The 20,613-nt window shown below is 38.8% G+C and overlaps 1 protein-coding gene across 8 annotated transcripts in view; it reads right to left on the reverse strand.

Moving 5' to 3' along the window:
- APP (amyloid beta precursor protein) overlaps positions 1 to 20,613 on the reverse strand; it is a 311,691-nt gene that overhangs the window by 121,019 nt on the left and 170,059 nt on the right. For 2 of the 8 annotated variants that reach the window (XM_086412549.1, XM_086412548.1), the window contains exons 7-8: positions 3,631 to 3,798; positions 994 to 1,050 (exon numbers count right to left, since the gene is read on the reverse strand). The exons of 2 other annotated variants lie outside the window; for them this stretch is intronic. In XM_086412549.1, coding sequence (XP_086268675.1) covers positions 994 to 1,050; positions 3,631 to 3,798 — 225 coding nt within the window. The remainder of the gene's footprint in view (positions 1 to 993; positions 1,051 to 3,630; positions 3,799 to 20,613) is intronic. 4 more of the 8 variants (XM_086412568.1, XM_086412559.1, XM_086412557.1 and 1 more) reach the window with 2 other exon arrangements.

Here is a 20,613-nt window from a genome sequence, read left to right on the forward strand (position 1 = left end):
CAATTGTGAGACTAGGGTTTTTTTTTTCAGGATGATAAAGACAAATGCTAATTTTCACTGTATCCAAGCTACAACTCCAGTTGTGTCTTTCCCTCCAGCAACCACAAGCATCAATGTTTTCTATCATCCCTAACCTAATGTTGGATGAATCTGTTTTGGGATATAATCCAAATTTTAAATGAGTGATTATGTATTTGACACCACATGTTTTAAACAAAGCTAAACAGATAGGCCAATTGAAATCATCACAATGCACAGATATTATAAGGCAGGTGTTTTGGGATATAATCCAAATTTTAAATAAGTGATTATGTCTTTGACACCACATGTTTTAAACAAAGCTAAACAGATAGGCCAACTGAAATCATCACAATGCACAGATATTATAAGGCAGGCTGACATAGGATTTCTTTATAAAGTGCTTTCTCTGCATCTTAATGATGAAATCAGAAGCTGGACACGTCTTTCCCACTAGTGGTGCATTCAGGGAGGGGAAGGAGAAGTCTTGAATTCTAGAAGTGACCGTTCACTTCCTAAAGCCTAACAGCTGTCTGTAAACACACATACTTGAAGCCTCTGCATACGTATTAGTCCACATAGTTAGTACAACGCATGCCCATTAAATGCTTACATGAGTCACTTATTCTCATGGGCTCTTGCTAAATCATAGCATCTTGTGAGCTTTAGGAAGTAAAATAGTGATGCCAAATAAAATAACAAAACAAGGCTGTATAAACAGTATTTTATAAAACCATATGAAATAAAGAGGAAACTGATTAGAAATGACAAAAGCTAGGTCAAAGCTCTTAGCCTGAAGAGTTACCTGGCAAAATCACATGGACTTACAAGAAAGGCAATGGAAATAAACATTTTTGTTAAAAGACAGGTGTTCGAGAAACACAAAACCATGCAAAGGTGAGGATGCTGGAGCTACAATCCAGCCATGCAATATACTCCTCCCTCCTCCCTTCCGTCAAGTGAATGACAACATACGTTTAACAGGATCTTGGGGAAGAGGTTCCTGGGTGGTCTTGAGTAAACTGTGGGACACTATGGAGAAAATAAAGAGAATATAACTAAAAACAAAAATAGGAACATGGGAATGATGGATGAAACTCAATGACATGATTCTACTGACCAAAGGAAAAAACAGAAACAAAAATATTGACTTAAAAACAAAAATGAAACAAATATCCTGAGTTTGAGCCGTAGCACTAAACAACATGGAACCAAAGTAAATATATAACATAAAATATATTTCTACAAAAAATCATGGATTGTGGATATTCTGTCTCTGATAGTACATCCCAGTACCCTGTGGAAGCATTTCTTGCTCCCATCTAGCTGCTTAGTCTCAGCATCAACAGTTCCCACCCACCTTTTCTTCCTGGTACTCCATTCATTTCACCATTCTAAGGGCAGCCCTGGCCCTCAGTTCTGGCTACTTGTTGAGGCCTTTACTGTCCACTTACATCTGTCCACTCTTGTAACTGACCTTCAGCCTCTCTTGTTTGCTTTCTTGACATTATTACTCTATAACCCATCTCCTTTGAAACTAAGTACTGACTGCTTGTCCATTATACCTTCGTTGGGAGCATCTCTTTTGCAAACTTCTTGGCAAAGGATGTGCCATCCAGAGACTCCATCTGGTCTGTGATGCCCTTGGCTCTGGCTACCAGTCTGAGTTAACTCAAAATAGTCAAATGGAGATGGTGTGCTTTGAAGGTAATAGTAGAGTTTTTTTTTTTTGGGGGGGGTGTGTGCATAATTTTTAATTTTTTTGGTGACACCCTGCAGTACGTGGGATATTAGTTCCCTAACCAGGGATCAAACACATGCCCCCTTCAATGGAAGCTCAGAGTCTTAACAACTGGACTGTCAGGGAATTCCTGATACCTTTTAATTCTTGAAGCAAATTCACAACTATTAATAATTTTTAAAACCCTCTTTCTTATTATATGTATATATTTATATATATACCCATGCATATATATTCATATTCCAAAATGTAAATACACCCCAGGGAAACAGGGAAAAAGTTGGACATCTGCCAGGAAGTCTCCCCCAAGCAGGGAAACCAGTTAGAATCATTATAACAAAAGTCCTCTGTTCAAGAGGCTGCAGGCAACAGAATCCACCACCGTCCTCCAAGTTACCTGACCTAATTAACTTTTTTGTTTGAAACTGAAGGAGTCTTCTGAGCTGGAAGCCACAGCCTTCCCTTCAGAGCCACAGAAGAAGCCCTCAGGGCCACCAGCTCCTACACCTGTTCTCACAGCAAGTAGCCAGGGCGGCATCTCTCACATAAGAGACCAATAAGAACTTTTCCAGCAGATTCCACTTATACCCGGCTTCACAAGAGAAGGTCTTGATGGTGCAGGCCCTTTGTTGTTTAGCATAATACTCTGATCACACTGGGAAACAATTTATATAATCCCTGGTAATCGTATTTAGGAAATGGCTGTCACCCTCTCCAGAATCATGCAAAAAAGGCAGGAGTCTCTCAAAAGAGAAATGCACACTTTCACTTTATCAAGTTGAGTAACTATTCAACTATTCAAGTTGAGTAACTATTGAGCAGATCACACTGCCTCCTCATGGAATGGATAGATACATAGATAGGTAGCTTCATAGGTGGATAGAGAGATAAGATACATAGGTAGACAGATAAACAGATAAGATAGGTAAATAGATACATTAGTCAGATGGATGGATAAGTAGATAGGTAGGTAGGTAGGTAGGTAGATAGGGGATTTAATGTGGAAGGCTGTTAAGAAGAACAGAGGTCCCACATGTTTGGTGTGTTACCTCCAGAAAACTACCTCTGTGGAAATAGTATCAACTTGCATGTAAATCATGACTTCATTTATTTATCCTCCTGAGTTATGAAAAACTTAAAGTGGAAGAGAAAAAGACTGGGCAAATTATATTTCCTGAGTCTTATGTCATGGAACATTACTAATGCTAAGTCAGGAGTTTTCTTCCGTCTATTTCCAAGAGAAGACATGAAAACTCCACGTTGCAAACATCCCTGGGTGAGCTTAGGGACCACTGGGTCATCTCTACCCTCTGGCATCCAATGTGCATGCCCTCCACTCAATCGGGTTCCCTCCACCAACATCACGTGTTATGAGATGACGCTCAGCCAAGGCAACACAGCTTGCTAATGCAAGGGGGGTGGGGGTGGGGCAGCACCATCAGCCAGGCTGCCCGGTGGAAGCCCTCATTTGCACGTGGAGTGCACATGCAGAGAGCCGAACACAGAGGTACACGGACGAACACGCAGGGATACACTGGCAGAAAGAGCGGAGAAGACAAAAGGGCAACTCCAGCTTGGCTCAAAAGAGAAGCCCTCCAGAGTTCCTTGAGATCGCAAGACGGGAGGCACCACAGCTCGTGCGAGATACACATCCACGGCCATGCTTTGGTTCCAGAAAGACGGAGATGTGCGCTCAGGATGGAACGTGCCCGGCGATTAGAGAACTCGGCAGAAACGTGGTTAGTGGGAGCAACACACCCCACCCCCACGCCCCCTTCGCGAAAACCAGGAAAACCAGTCAGTTACAGAGAGCAGAGTCAGTGGCGAGAAAAGATGAAAAAGGCGGCCAGGCTGGAGGGAGGTCCACTTACTGACGCTGCCACACACGGCCATGCAGTACTCCTCCGTGTCAAAGTTGTTTCGGTTGCCGCCACATCCGCCGTAAAAGAAGGGGGCGCACTTCCCTTCGGTCACATCAAAGTACCAGCGGGAGATCATTGCTCGGCATGGCCCCGTCTCGGCTTGTTCAGAGCACACCTCTAATCAGAGGAGACGTGGGGAACCACATTTAGCAAGAAAAGGTATGGCTCGCCGTTCACGCGCACGCGTTTACTTTGCTTACGTTAGTCCTCCCGACGGCAACCCGGGGCATCGGCCCAACATTTCCCGAGGAATTGAGTAACGACCTACCAGGACTTTAGAGAATGGCAAACCCACTCCAGTATTCTTGCCTGGAAAATCCCATGGACGGCAAAGCCTGGGGCAGGCTACAGTCCATGGGGTCCGCAAAGAGTCGGACACGACTGAGCGACTTCACTTTCACCAGGATGTTAGAATTACTTCGGAAACAAAGCATCGCAGGCTCCTCGGGTTTAATCAGTGTAGCTCCTCAGTACTAATAAAAAAAGACTCCAGCTAGAGGTGAACAGAGCTTTTGGCTGCCTTTTAGTCAGTGCCTAAAGATTGTCTGCACGTCAAAATAATTCTTCATGATAAAAAATAAACTTCTCTTTGAAAATAACTTCAACTTTAAAGGTGAAACGATTGTTGTAGCTGGTAATGATGGCAAAAAGTTTAACCTCGTGCAAACACCTGATTGTTTTTCTTGAATAACTGACTGCCTTGACTCTTGTAATTCAAATTACACGTATTTTGAATGTGGTCTAGTTTTTAGAGAGAAAGCCAGCCTGTTCACTGACTATATTTGAAAACATATATAAAACCTTCGAATGTGACTTAGAGTTGATTACGTTAAGTCTAATTAAAGATGAATTTGTACATTAGGAAAAATGCTTCCATATAATAAAATATAGGCAAACCACAATTTGTTAATACAAACCCGACAGTTTTTTACATTATACAGCTTACCTGCTCACATGCCTTGTCACCCTCCCCCGAATCAGGTTCATAATCCCCGGTTGACTGAAAGTATAGCAACCTGTCCAGTTCTATTTGTAAAGTTACTGCAATTAGAATTTGAACTCTACCTCCTTTTTTGTTAGAAATGAAAACAATTTTCCAACCCGGTTTGTGCCCCCACCTAGCTAGGCTTACGGAGAGCTTGCTGACACCTTAGCACACTCAGGTGTCTTATCTTAGTTTTACTAACATGCCAGGGGGGAGCACCCTTCTTCTAAAAGATAAAAGCCATGCACAACAGTAATGAATCTGCCAGCAATGCAGGAGACCCAGGTTCAAGCCCTGGGTCGGGAAGATGCCCTGGAGAAAGGAATGGGAACCCACTCCAGTATTCTTGCCTGGAGAATTCCATAGACAGAGGAGCCTGGTGGGCTACAGTCCATGGGATCACAAAGAGTCAGACACAACTGAGCAACTAACACTTTCACATTTTCACGCATAATGCAGAGATTCTTATTAATATCCCCGATAGCTCAGTCAGTAAAGAATCTGCCTGCAGTGCTGGAGAGCCTGGTTCAATTCCTGGGTCGGGAAGATCTGCTGAGACGTGACACGCTATCCACTCCAGTATTTTTGGGCTTCCCTTGTGGCTCAGCTGGGAGAGAGTCCACCTGCAATGTGGGAGACCTGGGTTCAATTCCTGGGTTGGGAAGATCCCCTGGAGGAGGGAAAGGCTACCCACTCCAGGATTCTGGCCTGGAAAATTCCATGGACTCTATAGTCCATGGGGTCACAAAGAGTCAGACATGACTGAGCAACTTTCACTTTCCCATTATTCAACAAACTGATCCTCATCAATTACTCAAAGATCTAACAAACTGATCCTCATCAATTACTCAAAGATCTACAATGTTGACCTAAAAGGAACTCCCACTTTACTTCTCTACACACACCACTCATTGCTCCTTCCAATCAAGGTAAAGGGGTGACAGCAAGATGGGAAGCTGCTGCTATCCTGATGATGTCAACAGAGTAGGCAGGGGGAGTGAACACCAAGCCCAGAGGCAAGTGTCAGGGTCCCGGCAGGCCCTGGGCAACAGATATCTCAGGGGATTCTGGCTCTCTCTGGATGGCTTTAGGATGGAAACATCTGATTCCAGGAGTATCAAGTTCAGGGTCACCTATCATTCAGGTCATTTCATTTGGTACAGTTCCTTTGACAGTCCATGCTTGCCAAGCCATGAGATGTTTTAGTTAGCTCTCTGCTGTATGATAAAAAGCTGCCAACCTGTTGACACAAGTATTCCATCCACTTGGCAATTTGGTTTCTCCCCCCCAATTATGGAACTATCATTCTAACTTACAAAGGGTTAAGTTAGTTTTGGTGTAGGTGGGGTCTGATCACCTCTGAGTTACTGACAAAGGAGTGTCTGGGCTGCAGAGCTAGAAGCCACATGTTGTCCATGTGTGGGATCCCTGCAAACCACAGCCATCAGCTGGCTCCACTCCTGGATGTTAATTCTCTCTCTCTCTCAGTTGTAAGGCATGGGATTAAGGAGGCTTTTCCCTCCTTCTCCTTTCTTTCTGGCAATGACTAGAACATCATCTTCCTAGAGCAGCAGAACTGATTTCAGAGGGGACTTGAGTGGAATGGATCACTTTTCATGCCTCACTCATTTCTTTCTACTGTACTGCATGACTAGATTCAGAGAAAAAGAAACCTTGAGACATTTTATTTTATTGTATTTTTCAAAAGATATTTTAAATGCTTATGTTTACATTATTATTTTTCTGATTATAAAACTTCCTAATCTATGGGAAACACTGAAAAAATTCAGTGAAAAATGTGTTTCATATTAATGACTATAATCAGCCAGTGGAAAATTATAAAATTCTCCACTAAATATAGAGCATGTAAAATCAGACCTTATATAACGGTCACCTCAGACAGAGGTGAAAATGAAAACCGTAGCTTCCTTTTTTCATCCTCATTTACTTCTCAAAATCTAAGCTAAGAAATGAAAAAATACACATTTTAAAATTATTTGCTAAATTCATTTCTGAATTTCAAGTTACCTTTGCTTCTATTCAAAGTAAATGTTGCCTATAATAATAAAGGAGAAAATTTGCCCAGAATTGAAGCAAGGATAATTTTCAAAGAGCATGTTTCAAGTTAGGTAGAAACACAGGCAAGACAAATATTTAAGGAACTAGAATCTCTGTTTATTCATATTTAATTCTTAAACTTTTAAGGCCATAAATAGTATTCACCTAGTATTCACCTAACCTGAATTCTCCTGGCAGGGAAGGCTCATCTCTTTTTATAAAAGCTCTATTCACCCCTCAAGACAAATACCATTTAATAAACTGAAATGCTAGTGTACACACAGCTGTATGAGTTTATGTGCTTAAAGAACACACACTATACATTTTATATTTGACATTTTATATCATTTTATATTTTTTGTAAGGTAGATCCTTGCTGAGATTTGTGCTGGTTTCAACACCAAATCGCATCAATACTATACAAATACAAGATAGAGGCAAAGCTAGAGCTTCCTACATTATATAAAATGATTATGCAATTCACTGTTCAAAATATAATGCTTAACCACAAATAATTAACTCTGAATAGATGTCAAATGGGAGCAAAATTTTTTGTGGACAACCAAACTTAGAAAGCTAATTTAACACTTAAAGAAAATGTAACATGAAGACAGCTGTGAAAGTGGCAGTTAGAATGGAAAGAGAATTTTCAAGAGTACAATTATCATAATGCCTTCTTAAAAAGCAGAGTTATCAGAGTAGCAAGTAATTTGCTTTAAATAAAATAGCAAATAAAGAAGAATATAAAAATGTAAAGCTTTTTCATTATGATTTTAATAACTGAATTTCAATTATTCTCAGACTCTAGAAATGTATGTGCCATAAAACTGTGCATGACATGGAATGCAAAAAGTTTAAATTTACAAATTTTGAGAAAGTAAGCACTTGAACAATCAAACCAAACTACAGAGTTACTTATAGAAATCTAGGAATTAACTATTCTGACATTGTATAAAAAAAGAAGAAACCCAAAGTAGCATAATTCCTCCATATGATGCAAGAATATGGACACAGTTAAGGTTCATTTATGTTAAAAATGACATATCTTGCAGTTTTAAACTGGAGTAGGAAGGGCAAATACATGAAGACAAAATAGTTTGGTTTTGTAACAAATCATCTGCTTAATGTTAACAGTAAAATAAAATGAAACAATGACAGAAGTATAGAAATCTACTAAATATGCTTATCTTTAATATTTCAAATAAATGTTGAATTATCTGCCTAAGGATTCAATCCATTAATAATGAAAATGGCTGAGCTCAATGCTGTTTTATAACAACTTTACTTTTCAGTCTGATTAAATTATTCCTACAATTTTAATATTACAATAGGGTGAAACATCATGAGGCTAAGTTATTAGAATCCATCTTACAGTCTGTTGAAGAATAAGTAGGCAAATTTGTGTTTGACTTTTATAGATGAAAATTTTACAAGTCAATATATTAGAAAACAAGTTATTTTTTAAGAGTGTATTTTTTGCAACAACATATACTTTCGATGGGAAAGAGAATTTATAATGTGCTTGCACGTGGTAATAAAAAACCACATCCAACAGAAGATTCCTCTAATCAAGCAATAGTCATCAGATATTTATTACCTACTAATCATATTTTTACTAAATAGAGGCATGTAAAATTAGGCAAGCAAATTTGAACTAAATCCTTATGACAAATCTCACTTAAGCCCCAAATATGGGTTGAAATATATAAACAAATGATGGGAACAGCTATGCACGGTAATAAAATCACTGACTCAGTACGATATGACGGGAGCCAATTTATCACGAAGTCTCTAGAAGATATCTGCCGTTGGCTTGCCTTCTACTGAATTGTGTTTATTCTCTAAGGCTACCCAGTACATGTGTCATTCCAATTATATCCAATCTGATTCTCAGATCCCTCCATGAAGAAAGATTAGTTATAAAAATGCCACTTGGAAAAATACTTGTAAAGTGTTAGACTAACCATACTCTTGCTGGTGAGCATTCACAAAAGGACACTGCTATTTGTCCTAATACCTTTGTTTCCCGTTTATTACGGGAATAAACTAATTTGTCATCAAGCTGCATGGTTCCTCTGAAGAACAGCACAGTATTACCAGAAGCTCTAAACTCTGATAAGACAAGAGCCCATGTCCTTTGCAGGAAATAAGAGGAAATTACTTTTCTTCTTTGACTGAGAGTCAGGTATGCTGGGAAATCTGATTGTGTGTCCAGAAAAACAGAAAAATTAAACACTCTGTTTTATAGAGTTTGTCAATTTCTGGGGTGTAAATACTCCCACCATTGGTATTGCAAGCCACCAATGGCTGTGGCTCACAAAATTCCTCAATATTTTAATAATCAGCTTTTACAGGCTAGCAGGAGTTGGTTATATTGCATCATGAGAGAAAACAGGCACAGATGAAACTAGGAAGAATTATGTAGGTCCAAAAATTGTGAGGATTTCCTAATTTGCTTGCTCATGAGAGTTGAAATTTTACAACATTACTCAGTAAGTAGACATTAACAGGATTCTTTCATACTTGGTGACATTTGATAATGTAGTAAGAACCATGACACCATAGTAAGGATGGTTTCACCATTACAGATGAGGTTGGTTTTCTTTTTCAGTTTCTTATTCTTTGTCTCAATCTAAATCTGCACAGTATGGGGGACTATAATGCTGCTGGAGACTGTTCCTCAAAGTGTAGGCAGCCAAGGAACCAGCAGGATCAGCATCACTTGGGATTCGGGATCCGTCCCAGACCTACCGTCTCCGAATCTAAGCTTAGGAAGCACTTCAGGTCACATTAATGTTGGAGAAGCACCATGACCAACTGTATCTTTTATGTGCAGTTTAAATGTGAAAAGTGGGAGAAGGAAATGGCAACCCACTTCAGTATTCTTGCCTGGAAAAGTCCATGGGCAGAGGAGCCTGGCAAGCTGCAGTCCATAGGGTTACATGACTGAGCACACATGCATGAGCGTGGAGGGAGATGGGTTGATAGCAATAAACTGGTAGAAATAAAAAAAAAAAAAGTTTTTATATATTATATATGTAAAAACTATCAAAAGTACACATATACTTATATATAACATACTTTAATAGTTATTTAATGGTTATATATATACTTTTAAATGTCAAAAAATATAAAAAGTATATATATATTTTTAACATTAAAAAAGTCTATATATATATAAAACTATTAAAGTATGTTATATATATGTATTTTTTATATATATGTGTGTGTGTGTGTGTGTGTGTGTATATATATATATAAGATTCAACCACTGTTCAAAAGGATCAGAAGGAAAGGATCAGTAAAAAGTTGCATAGGTTTTCACTTATTAAAAGAAGTATACATATATTTGGGAAATGAGGGGTAAACATACTTTGATAGTTAAAATATTCAAATATATACATATACCAGAATCTTAAGAAATTATCATTACCTATTTCTTTTTCCTCTGAAGTTCTGTCTCATGCAAAATTAAAGCAGCTTCAATACTTCTGCCTTAAAGTGAACACCAATACAGTATTTGTCTTATTCATATTTAAGTTTATGAAAAAAACTTCTCAGAAACACAAATTTAAGTAATTTTGTTCTTATAATTTTTCAGAACATTAGAATATCAAAAGTTTTTATTTTTATTGGGGAAAAATAATGAAGAAAGCTGATATTAGACTGAAGATCACTGAGCTTGGAATCTGCTTCCACTGCATCACTTCTCTGTAAGAAAGGATTGTATGACATTCCTGTTACTGTAAGAAAAGGATGTTTCTAGATACAAGAGTCAAGGGTTGGGAGGATGGTCCTTTCCTGGGGGAGACCAAGTATGTCCATCTTGCCATGTTAACTTGTCCCTGTCATGGTACTGGCAGGAAAGAGTGGGTGGGTAGCTTCCAGCTGAAAACAGCAGTATCCCTGCTTGCTCAATAGATGCTAACCTCCATTTGCTATTTTACAACAGGGTACCAGGCAAGAGTGAGTTTCTTTAGGAAGAATAAAAAACGAAACCAGGAAGGCAGTTTTTCTTTCTCTCTCACTGCCTACATGGCACATATGTATGTGTAATATTTAAAAAATAATAACTGTATGTTGATTTCTCTCTAAATACAAACTATGAGACTATACATGACATATCTTATCAAATATCTGTTTTTATTTTACTGAGTACTTAACTTTTTTTTAGCATATATTTTGTTTATTTTACTTTTTCTTCTCAAATTAAACCAAATGTTCACTGCTACCTACAATGTGCAAAGCACAGTCAGGTGTCATGACTTACATTAACATGAGACACAGTATCGCAGGGGTATTTCTCTGCTCATATGTTTAAAGCCAGAGATCACTGTCGATCTCAATATCAAAACTCAGTGATTTGCAACCAGAAAGACTGTGCTTTTTATCACCTTCCAAGGGACATGTATCAAGGACTAGAGATGCATTGCTGGTCATCACACCTCGGGGGAGCTCCGTAGAAGCCAGGGATCTTGCTAAACATCCTACAACGAACAAGGCAATCTCCACAATAAAGAACTGTCTGGCTTAAAACATTAATAATGCTGAGATCGAGAAACCCTGCCATAGCCCAAGCAAACACCAGGATTCATGCTGCGCTTTAGTGATTTTGCCCAATCATTTGACCAAAGCTACTGTGCTGCTGCTGCTGCTAAGTCGCTTCCATCGTGTCCGACTCTGTGCGACCCCATAGACGGCAGCCCACCAGGCTCCCCCATCCCTGGGATTCTCCAGGCAAGAATACTGGAGTGGGTTGCCATTTCCTTCTCCAATGCATGAAAGCGAAAAGTGAAAGTGAAGTTGCTCAGTCGAAGCTACTGTGCAGCAGTCAGCAACACCTCAGAAATCCTGGGTAACAAATGCTGGTAAATTCCAGAAGAGAGATCCTCATGAGAATTAGCCAGCAAGGTCTTCCTTTGCTTCTGTTAATAACACGACATATCAGGAACTTAATTTCACGTGCACATAGTGTGAAATTCCTGTCTATATTCTGTTGTCAGAAATTATATCCAACAAAAGCATAAATAAATTTAAGGGAAAGAGATAAACCCATCCTCATAATTAACACCAGCACTGTCTCACTATTATTAATACAGTGCACTTTTTAACAAAGTGCACTATTTTCACCTCCTTTTATTGTTTCAAGAGTCTCCTGCTATCTTGAAGGCCAAGGGGTTTTCCTGAACATTGTTTTAATCGTTTTTAAGTGAAGTGTAGTTGATTTACAATCTTAATCGTTTTTAAGTGAAGTGTAGTTGATTTACAATCTTGTGTTAGTTTCATGTGTACAGCAAAGTGATTCAGTTATACATACATACATATATATATGTTTTCAGATTATTCTCCCTTACACTTAATATTGAATATTGAGTAGAGTTCCCTGTGCTATACAGGAGGTCCTTATTGGTTATCTATTTTATATATAGTAGTGTGTATGTGTTAATCCCAAACTCCTAATTCATCCTTCCTCCCTGCCTATGCCTTTTGCCTTTGGTGTGGCAAAGTCTATATGTATATAAGTTCATTTGTATCTTTTTTATTTAGATTCCACGTATAGGTGATATCATATGAAATTTATCCTTGTCTGGTTTACTTCACTTCGTTTGATAATGTCTAGGTCCTTTCATGCTGCTGCAGATGGCATTATTCAGCCATAAATGAACCACTGAACATCATTTTTATATGATGTTTGTTCAGCTTTGCCTCTTTTTGACTTCTTACTCTTCCACTAATAGAATCAGAAAAGGTCAAATGTCAGAAGAGGTGATACATTTTTAGGGGGACAAAGAAACAGGTGTTTAGACTGAAATCCATCCTGCTTAAAAACTCCAGAAAGCCTTCTTCTACAAGGGAACTACAGATTTCCATTAAAACACACAATTGTTACCTGCCCAAAGAATCAGAGCCTCTACTTAATGGAACACGTGGATTTGGATGAAAATGACATGTATGTTTAAATGCCCTGTTTTCTTATTTGCTGGATTCTTTCACTATATTTGATTTTTTTTTAATTGCAGATGCTGTGTTGTGAAAATATATACAATTGTCAACATTTGTGTATTTTTTGAACGGCAACTGATTTTGGAAAAAACATAAGAAAGACTAGCATTTTTTAAAAACTTAGTTTCTGGCCTTTAATTGAATTGCACTGGACATTTTGTTTCTAAGAAATTTAGACATAATTGTGTTAGAATACCTTCAGCTGATTATTTCCTTTTCTAACTGTATTAAAGAATCTTGACACAAATAAAAGTGTAGAAGGTAAAACCAAGCACTATTAGCCATGTAAAATTTCAAGCAAAATCAAGTTAAAAAACAGAACTTTCTATGTGGCAATGAAGATCTTACTTCTACATTCCACATTATGCAACCTATATTTCAATAAATTTGTTACTAAAAAATTATATATGTAAACACATCACACACAGTCTTTTATATGGTTCTGTTTCTCACATTTTAAGTAAATTACTTGAATGAGTTTTCTAAATTGGGGCCATGAAATGGCACGGAGAGAAGCTTGTTAATGCCATGCTTCACTCTGCCTTCACCAAAGCATATATCAAACAACCTCAAAATCAATGGCTGCAGTGCCATGGGGCACAAAATAATAGGCTGCCATCTGTCACATCCCTGCCCTGTGTGGATACTAGTTCTCTCAAAGGCATGAAAAGGATGCTACATTCTGGTCCAGGAACGGGTGGAGCTTACCTGCCTGTGGTCCTAACACAGAAGGGTAAAGTCTTTCTCAAAAGGGAGCAGTCATTATTCCTTTGCCCTGTTTTCAAACCCATAAGGGAGTTTTATTTTCATTTTGAGCTAGTGTGCTGCTATGAGAACCCCAACAAAAGTATGTGAGTATATTTCCATGTCTGCAGCAAGTCAAGCAATAAAAAAGAATCCTACTAGTGAATGATGGGATACCTTGCAAATGGAACATGCATTGCAGACAGGTAACACGGGAGACGTAAAAATTAGGTCAACCTAAGATGCTAAGATGGTAAAGGGTCTGCCTACAATGCAGGTGACCCAGGTTCAACCCCTGGGTCAGGAAGATCTCCTGGAGAAGGAAATGGCAACCCATTCCAGTACTCTTGCCTGGAAAATCCTATGGGCAGAGGAGCCTGGTAGGCTACAGTCAATGGGCTCGCAAAGAGTCGGATGGACACGACTGTGCAACTTCACTTCCTTTCAAGATAATAATATAAGCCATTCTGCTTTATTTATGGTACTTCTCAGATTCGTTCTATTTGGTGCTCCACTAACTGGCAAATCCCTGTTCTCCTTTTAAAAACAATCACTCAGATTTCAACTTCTTGGCAATGCTGTAGGTGAAACTTCTGTCTCTAGGCTGGGCACTTTCCTTCCCCTGGGCTGCCAAAATTTCTTCCCAATCAGGTCACAGAGGCCAGTTTCTCCTGAAGAGTGAGTATACAGCTCTGGTTGGAAGCAACCTGAGTGAGCCACCTTCTTCATATCGCTGTGTTCTCAAGAACTGGAGCAATGCCCTAGGAGTGCCTAGTCTATGTTGGTGGAATGTACAGCAGCAAATCACACGATGCTTCTCATAGATTAATAGTAACCAGAGGGAGAAGAACAGTAATTTAATTCTCTGGAGGTTAAGTCACTTAGCCCAAGGCAACAACATTTAGATCAAACTTTTAAACTTCATCATCGTATGGTATGCTTAAATTGTCTCCTCTATCAGTATCTCTGTCCATATAATAGATGAACTTCCAAGAGGTTTAAAATACCCTCAAGAAATGAAACTCCATCTTGAAATGCAATGGCATTTAAAACTATCTTGATTCAATTTTCAGCCAGACATAAAATTGAACTGCAGATATTTAAATATATAATATAGTCACAAAAGGTAATTTAATCAAGAAGCCAAGTTTAAGCTGTTTTCTCCTTAATATATGTCCATAAATAACAGCTCTATTATACAATAGAAATGGCTACATCTCATCGTTGCATTTTATAATGCAAAAAGACAGTCTGTTGGGTTACCTTTGGCATTCCTAATTAGGAGTAAGTGTTAGTTCTCTGGGGATCAAAATGATACACAGAACCAGGGCAACTATAGTTGTTACTGTTCAGTTACTAAGTCGTGTCTGACTCTTTGTGACCCCATGGACTGCAGCCTGCCAGGCTCCTCTGTCCTTCAGCGATAGTAGCTTAGGTTAGTTGAGCACTTACTGTCTATCAGGAACAGTGCTGAGTGTTTCCTGTGAATTACTTCATTTATCCTCACAAAATGGTTAAAACTAGGTGGGTATTATTACATCTCATTTTTCAAGAGGGAAGCAATGAGGTATAGAGATTATTTCACTGATACAAATTTACACAGTCTGTAGGTTGTAAAGCCAGGCTTTGACTCTGAGCAGCCCTTCGTTGTAAAACATACTGAAAATTTAGAATGTGCCAGGCATTAGATGGTAAATGCGTAGCATGGATCATCTAGAGTAATCATGTAAAAAACATGCAACATCGTAACAGCATCTATAAAACACATATGAAAAAAAACAGACTTACCGATGGTATCTTGGTAACTGGCCCAAGATCATAAAATTATTAAAAATTTTTCTCTTTAAACACTTTACTAGTCTATCTCTACCCATAATAAAACCACCTTAGTGAAATTAACTTGGAATGGTAATATCTGAAATATAAAAACTTCCTACTATGTTTCTAATGATCAGTATCAGAAGTTTCCTATAAAGGCCTGGATAGTAAATATTTTCAGCTTTTCAGGCCACATGGCATCTTTTGTGACTCCTCAACTCTGCCTCTGTAACATGAAAGTAGCCCCAGATAATATGTAAACAAATGGGATTGGCTGTATCCTAACAAAACCTTTGATTAGAAAATTGGTGACAGTCCATATTTAGCCTGTGGCCATAGTTTAATATAAAAATAAAATAAAATGATACTATTATTATATAAATAAGCATTCTAAAAGTTAGGAAATGCTCAAAGTGAAACAATACCAAGATGAACAGATGCCTAGAACAAAGGAACAAACATTTACAAGGGAACACAGGTTAAATTGAACTGCTGCTAAGTCACTTCAGTCGTGTCCGACTCTGTGCGACCCCATAGACGGCAGCCTACTAGGCTCCCCCGTCCCTGGGATTCTCCAGGCAAGAACACTGGAGTGGGTTGCCATTTCCTTCTCTAATGCATGAAAGTGAAAAGTGAAAGTGAAGTCGCTCAGTCGTGTCTGACTCTTAGCGACCCCATGGACTGCAGCCTACAAGGCTCCTCCATCCATGGGATTTTCCAGGCAAGAGTACTGGAGTGGGGTGCCATTGCCTTCTCCATAAACTGAACTAGTGTGTATTTATAAACAAAAGGAAAAAGAAAAAAAAAAATAACATTAGGGTGGTAAAAAAATACTCTGGTCCATCTGAGCCCAAATCCTGGCTTCACCACTTACCAGATTTGTGATTATGGACAAGGTTTAAAAAATTTCTCTCGGGTTTATTTGCCTTGGCTTTAAATGGGAAATAAAAATTCTACCACTCAGCACATTACAAGGATTAAAAGACAGAATCCCTGCCCTAAAGGCAAGGGGAGTGGTGATCCTGCAAACAGGAAATTCCAGCCTGATCGGCCATGACACAGTAACAGCCAGCTCCCCATCACACCTGCTACAGCAGCAAAGTGCCGAGCCATCAGCAGAGGCGTGATAAATGTGTACTTGCTGAATCAGTGAACATATGGAAAAAAAACAGAGTTACTCTGGATGAGCAAAACTGGCTACTAAATCATAGACTATGCCATTTATTACAATGCCCACATCTAATCAGAGTTTGGGCTCCCCGGTGGTAAAGAATCAGCCTGCCAATGCAGCAGACATGGATTCAATCCCTGGGTCAGAGAGATGCTCTGGAATACGAAATAGCAATCTGCTCGTCTTCTTGCCTGGAAAATTTCATGGACAGAGAAGCCTGGAGGGCGACTGTCCATGGGGTCAAAAAGACTCAGACATGACTGAGCACACAGCACACAGACTTTAGGATTCAAGGTTGAGTCACAGTATACCCTCATGTCTTGGGTTTATGAAATGCAATCACTTCTCAAAACACAGAAAATTAGGAGCAAGTGTCTACATATACTAGGGATTTCCTGGTGGACTACTGCTGTGTGCAAATTGGTATTGGCTTATTCCACTCGATCAAAACAACAGATCCTAAAGTCAGATAGGTGTGCTCACTTCTCAACAGTCCCTTTTTCCTTTGGAATCAGTTAACAGAATCAGAATCAGAACTGTCATCTTCTGCTTTGATATCAGTGATTCTAATACAATATGGCTGAAAATTTTATGACTATGTTGAAATGTCCTATATTTTTCTTGCCTCTGCCTGTTTCTTTCAAATTGTAATGGGTTACGAAACTATTGAGCTTTTTTATGAAGCACATTAAAGACTCATACTAGTAGCAATGTGTTGGTAATGAAGAATGTTCATTATTAAGTATGGTTATAAATCACATTTTCTCTCGGGCGCTGAAACATTAACATTGGAAACGAGATGGTAAGCCTCTTTTCAATCTCTCTTCTTTGCAAGTCATTTCCAACTTTTATTGTCAGTGGAGGAGCCAGCTATATGTTATTAGAGTTTTACAAAGTTAGCAGTCAGCTGCAGCATTGACATTGTTCATCAGGAAAGAGCTGTAACTCACTTCCTGTACCAATGGGGTGGAGGGAACGGCAGGAAACTGGTCGCTTTAATGTTACCATCAAAATCTTCTACTACTTTATCAGAATTAGTTGGGAACGCAGAAAACTCTGACACAGATGCAATATATACCATTAACATGTTTCTCCTCTTAGGCCTCCTTTCCCAGAAAGACTTGCCTAAAATCACAGCTTTTGTCTTTCCTGGTAGCTCAGATGGTAAAGCGACTGCCTGCAATGCAGAAGACCTGGGTTGGGAAGATCCCCTGGAGAAGGAAATACTAACCCACTCTAGTACTCTTGCCTGGAAAATCCCATGGACAGAGGAGCCTAGTGGGCTACGGTTCATGGGGTGGCAAAGAATCGGACACGACTGAGCGACTTTACTTTCACTTTCAGCTTTTGTCTATTTCAGGAGTCTTGAATGGAAGGATAGATAGATTCCCATTAAAGGCTCTTCTAGTTCTGGTGTACTTCTACATGATCGGGTATTTGCTTCAAGAAGGCCACTATTAATGCTGTTCTTGACATCAGCATTATTAACTTATCTTTTAAGGTTAGTTTCTTTTATTTTTTTAATCTTTAGCCCAGAGATTTTTTCCCTAAAGTTCTCTTTTAATTGTAGTTGTCTTTCTATAAAAAATTCAAGAATGTATACGCCCTCTATTTCTATTTAATATCTAATAATGCTCTTGCTCTTGCTAAGTCACTTCAGTCGTGTCCGACTCTGTGTGACCCAATACACGGCAGCCCACCAGGCTCCCCCGTCCCTGGGATTCTCCAAGCAAGAACACTGGAGTGGGTTGCCATTTCCTTCTCCAATGCATGAAAGTGAGAAGTGAAAGTGAAGTCGCTCAGCTGTGTCCGACTTTGCGACCCCATGGACTGCAGCCCACCAGGCTCATCCATCCATGGGATTTTCCAGGCAAGAGTACTGGAATGGGGTGCCATTAGAGAAAAACTGAAGCAAAAAGAACTGGAATTATTCAGAATGTAACAAGACCATATTATCTCGAGAGAATTCTGTCTGGGTCTGGAATTTGGCATGAGTTTTTGTGTCATTCTCTCATATACTGCATAAATTATGTCACTTACTGTTCACTCATCCTGTCAATAGCAGTAGTATAAAAACAAAAATCTCTTCATTGTTTCGAGAAAAATCCTCACCACGTAATAAGTCCTGAACTGATTACCCTCAGTCAATACCAACATTTGCCAGCCTGGCATTAAAGGTCTCCACATTTTAGTCCCAACATACCTTCCTGTAACCCTCTGATGAAGATTTACTCGCTCTCCTTTAATTGGACTGGCTTTATCTCCCAAGCACGCCATGTACCTTCTCAAGGCACCATATTGGTTTGGCAAAGAATCTGCCTGCAATGTGGGAGACCTGGGTTCGATCCCTGAGTTGGGAAGATCTCCCGGAGAAGGGAAAGGCCACCCACTCCAGTATTCTGGCCTGGAGAATTCCACGGACTGTACAGTCTACAGGGTCGCAAAGAGTCGGACACAACTGAGTGACTTTCACTCAATGACCCTAAAGTAGGCTGCAAGACAAGCTACTGGTACTTCCACCACCAGGCCTTCTAGTCTGCCTTCAAATGCCATCTTTTTCATAGACCCATCCCTGATCAGTCTTCTGTACTGTGAAGTAGGCTGTGGGCTCATACTTTTTACAACACAGACTCTGTATTTTTTTGACTTATGTTTCCTACTAGACTTTCACATCCATGAGGGTCAGCTCTCCTGTGTGTTCTCATCATATAACTGATCCACTGAGCCCAGTAAAATGGCTTATTCAAAAGAGGTACTCCAAAAATGAATGTTGATTAGGTGGACAATAATTATTATGCAAGCAGCTATCCTGGTGGAGAGCACAAGAACTTGAGTCCCACAGCAGAATACTAGCTGCTGTAATTTGCAGTCATACATCTTTTTTTTTGTTCACGTATAAATTGCTTTATTCTGTTTAATAATTGTAAACTATTCCAAAGTATGGCATATAATAATTCTTTAGCCAAAATTATATTAAAAACTTTTAGGTTGTTTACAATCTTTGTTGTTTCAAATAGTGCTCAATAAATATCTATGTATATTTGTCATTTTTGAATTGCTAGATTGGGATTCACACTTTTTACTTCTGAAATGCATTGCTAAATTGTATTACATTGTTTAAGAGCCATATCTTTTGTCCTGTGAATTGTCTCTCTTTATTTTTTATTGGATTCTTTGAGTCTATTTTTTCTTTTTTTTCATGGTATATCTTCTAAAGTAAAGTAAGATATAGTATACCTTCAAAACTAAAGCAATTTAGAACCCTGAAACATAGATTATAGAAATAAAGACACTAAAATACATCTTATGATATTTCTGTAGCCATTTTAACTAGTAGAAGGCTGTAGGGCCTCCAGTTAATTTAAAAGTCTAATAGGTATGCTTCAATAAAACTGATTAAAATTCCCTTGTAACTGAATCAGTGATTAGTATCTATGAACAGTCCTATTTATCTTAAATGTATACTCACAGGTTGATCAGTGTAAACCTGAAAAGAATGTATTATCAAACAATTATCAGGAGTGAAAGAAAAAGAAGCCCTGAAAAATCCATCTTTCCCTGGTAGGAAAACAGAAGCTAACAAGTTCATGTAGCTAGATCTGCACAGATGGTCCTAAGAGGTACACCGAAAACGTCCTGAAACACAGTGCCTCAAACAAAATGCACATTTATGTAAATGACCACCTACTTCTGTGCTAAACTGAAGAAGTTGTCCTTACACAGGGAATTACAAAATTAAGTGAGCTATTTGGTATTCTATGTATATTTTAAGAGAATAAGTGACATTGCAATAGATTTTAAGCTAACTCTGAGTGTTCAATTCAGAATAAGCTCACTTTTAAAAGCTACAAGTTAAAGAAATGGAGAACTTCAAAACTACTATGTTAAGTGAAAGAAACCAGACACAAAAGACCATGCATGACCCCACTTTTTATATTAAAAGTCTAGAAAAGGCCAATCTCTAGAAACATAAAGAAGATTAAGGTTGCTGAGGGCTGGCGGTAAGAACAAGGATTCACAGTGAAGGGGTGTGAGGACTGGGGTGATGAAAATGTTCTAAGGTTGGATTTTGTGATGTTTTCACAATCTGGTACATTTATTAATGCCACTGAATTATACACCTCTGCACTTAAGATGAGTGAATTTTATATGT

The sequence above is a fragment of the Bos grunniens genome, chromosome 1 (genome assembly GCF_055505025.1).
Source record: "Bos grunniens cultivar Pamir isolate PY7600 chromosome 1, Bosgru_T2T1.0, whole genome shotgun sequence".
Taxonomy (NCBI): domain Eukaryota; kingdom Metazoa; phylum Chordata; class Mammalia; order Artiodactyla; family Bovidae; genus Bos; species Bos grunniens.